A 2,139-nucleotide genomic window follows, 5' to 3' on the forward strand; every position below is an offset into this window, starting at 1 on the left:
CCGGGATATAAGATCGTTGAAGTACCGTCACACGTCATTTATCTTCCAATAGCCGTACAGTCAATAGATCATCTACAACTTAAACTTGTGGATCAAGACGGTCAATTGGTAAATTTTCGAGGAGAAATTATAACAATACGATTACATGTAAAATCAGCATAATGGGAATAGTTTTTGATACAAGAGTTGTACGAAACTATAAGAGTGAATCAAGATGTCGAGAACCAATCAGTCATCGAACATCTCTCAAGACGGTTACACATCCGAGAGAACCAATCCCAAGATCTCTCAAAAATCTAACACGTCCAAACATTCAGTTTCTGAAAAAATTGGGTCTGACAATTCGAGCAGTTGGAAGAAGAGAAAAGTAAAAATTCATATCTGCGGTGTTATTGTAGTTTGCTTTGTACCATGGAGAAAATTCTAGAAATACAGAAACCTATTATCTTTGATGAATCTATCGCGCACTATGAACTTCACTCACATCAACCATTCGCATCGGCAACTTTTAATAACAACGATGAAATTCGAATCGCCGTTCAACATCAGGACTTGTGTCTCCTACCAAGTAGAAGCTTTCTACATGTTTATGGTAGACTAACGAAAGTTGATGGAAATGCTGTTCAAAATACAAAATTAGTTAACAACGCCATCTGCCATATGTTCGAAGAAATACGTTATGAACTCAATGCTATTGAAATTGATCGTAACAAAAATGTCGGTCTCACAACACTTATGAAGAATTACGTGTCTCAGAGTCCTGAACAAATGTCTGTGATGGAAAATGCTGGCTGGTTGAGTAACGATGAGAGTACATTAATCGATAATGATGGTTACTTTGACCTATGTATTCCATTGTCATTGATACTGGGATTTGCTGAGGATTATAATCAAATCATCATTAATGCTAAACATGAACTGATTCTCACGAGATCAAATAACGATACCAATGCTGTTGTGCAGACTCCTCCAGCTGAGCAATTCAAAATCTCATTGCTGAAAATCGAATGGGTGGTACCATACATAAAAATTTCAGACCAACGAAAAATTTCATTACTCAACTTCATTGCAAAGGATCCACCAATAGCACTGAGTTTTCGAACATGGGAATTGTATGAGTATCCACTACTACCCATGACGTCAAAAAACGTGTGGGTCGTTAAAACATCGACCCAGCTTGAAAAACCTCGATATGTCATAGTAGGATTTCAAACAGCGAGAAAAAGCACTGCTAATGCAAACGCGAGTCATTTTGATCATTGTAACCTTCGAGACGTTAAACTATTTCTAAATTCTCAATGTTATCCTTACGGAAATTTGAATCTTGACATTGCTCATAATCAATTCGCTCTATTGTACGATATGTATACGAGCTTTCAGGCCTCCTATTATGGTAAAGAGCCTGAACCGATGTTGAACAAAGCTGATTTTATTAAATACGCTCCACTCATTGTGATTGATTGTTCGAAACAAAACGAGTTTCTGAAATCAGGACCAGTGGATATACGTTTGGAATTTGAATCAGCAGGTGCTTTTCCAGCTCAAACCGCAGCATATTGCTTGATTCTACATGATCGAATTATTGAATATAATCCAATAAGTGGCAATGTTAAGAAACTGGTATAATTTGTGTATTATCGAATCTAATAAAATGTAAAATTTTTTTATGAAAAAAAATCAAGGAATTCTTGGAATTGATTATTTTCCGCCCCAAACACCCGCATTTACATGATCAAATTATAAAATTTAATTAGAAACGTTCGAAAATGTTTAAGGATAAATAAAAAACAATGAGTTTTCATGTGTTTTTTTTTATTCTTGTTACATTATTACTTCATTAGCAATTATCTCTACAAATTCTTTCAAATTCTCCATATCACGGCGTAAGCTGCGAACATGTTTGTATATAATCTCAATTGATCCACGTATGTCATCACATCGTGCACAAAGTACTTTTTCTTGTTTCACTTTTTCCAAATTTCGTTGAAACTCCAGTATATCGTGGATAAAATCATATATTCCGTCAGGAGAATCACTTCTGAAATGCTTTGATATAACATCATCATAGCTACAGAAGTATGGTGGAAGACGACACAGAAGCTTTATCTCGTCTGGGGTTGAAGCGTTCATCATGATGAC

The 2,139-nt window shown here is 35.6% G+C and overlaps 1 protein-coding gene across 1 annotated transcript; it reads left to right on the forward strand.

The window, feature by feature from the left end:
* The first annotated feature begins 411 nt into the window (after positions 1 to 411).
* Positions 412 to 1,626, forward strand: LOC122418606 (uncharacterized). Its single transcript, XM_043432878.1, has one exon. The coding sequence runs from the start codon at positions 412 to 414 to the stop codon at positions 1,624 to 1,626; it is 1,215 nt and encodes a 404-aa protein (XP_043288813.1).
* Positions 1,627 to 2,139: the final 513 nt, after the last annotated feature.

This window comes from Venturia canescens, unplaced genomic scaffold, assembly GCF_019457755.1.
Source record: "Venturia canescens isolate UGA unplaced genomic scaffold, ASM1945775v1 PGA_scaffold_15__1_contigs__length_3012046, whole genome shotgun sequence".
In the NCBI taxonomy this organism is placed as follows: Eukaryota; Metazoa; Arthropoda; class Insecta; order Hymenoptera; family Ichneumonidae; genus Venturia; species Venturia canescens.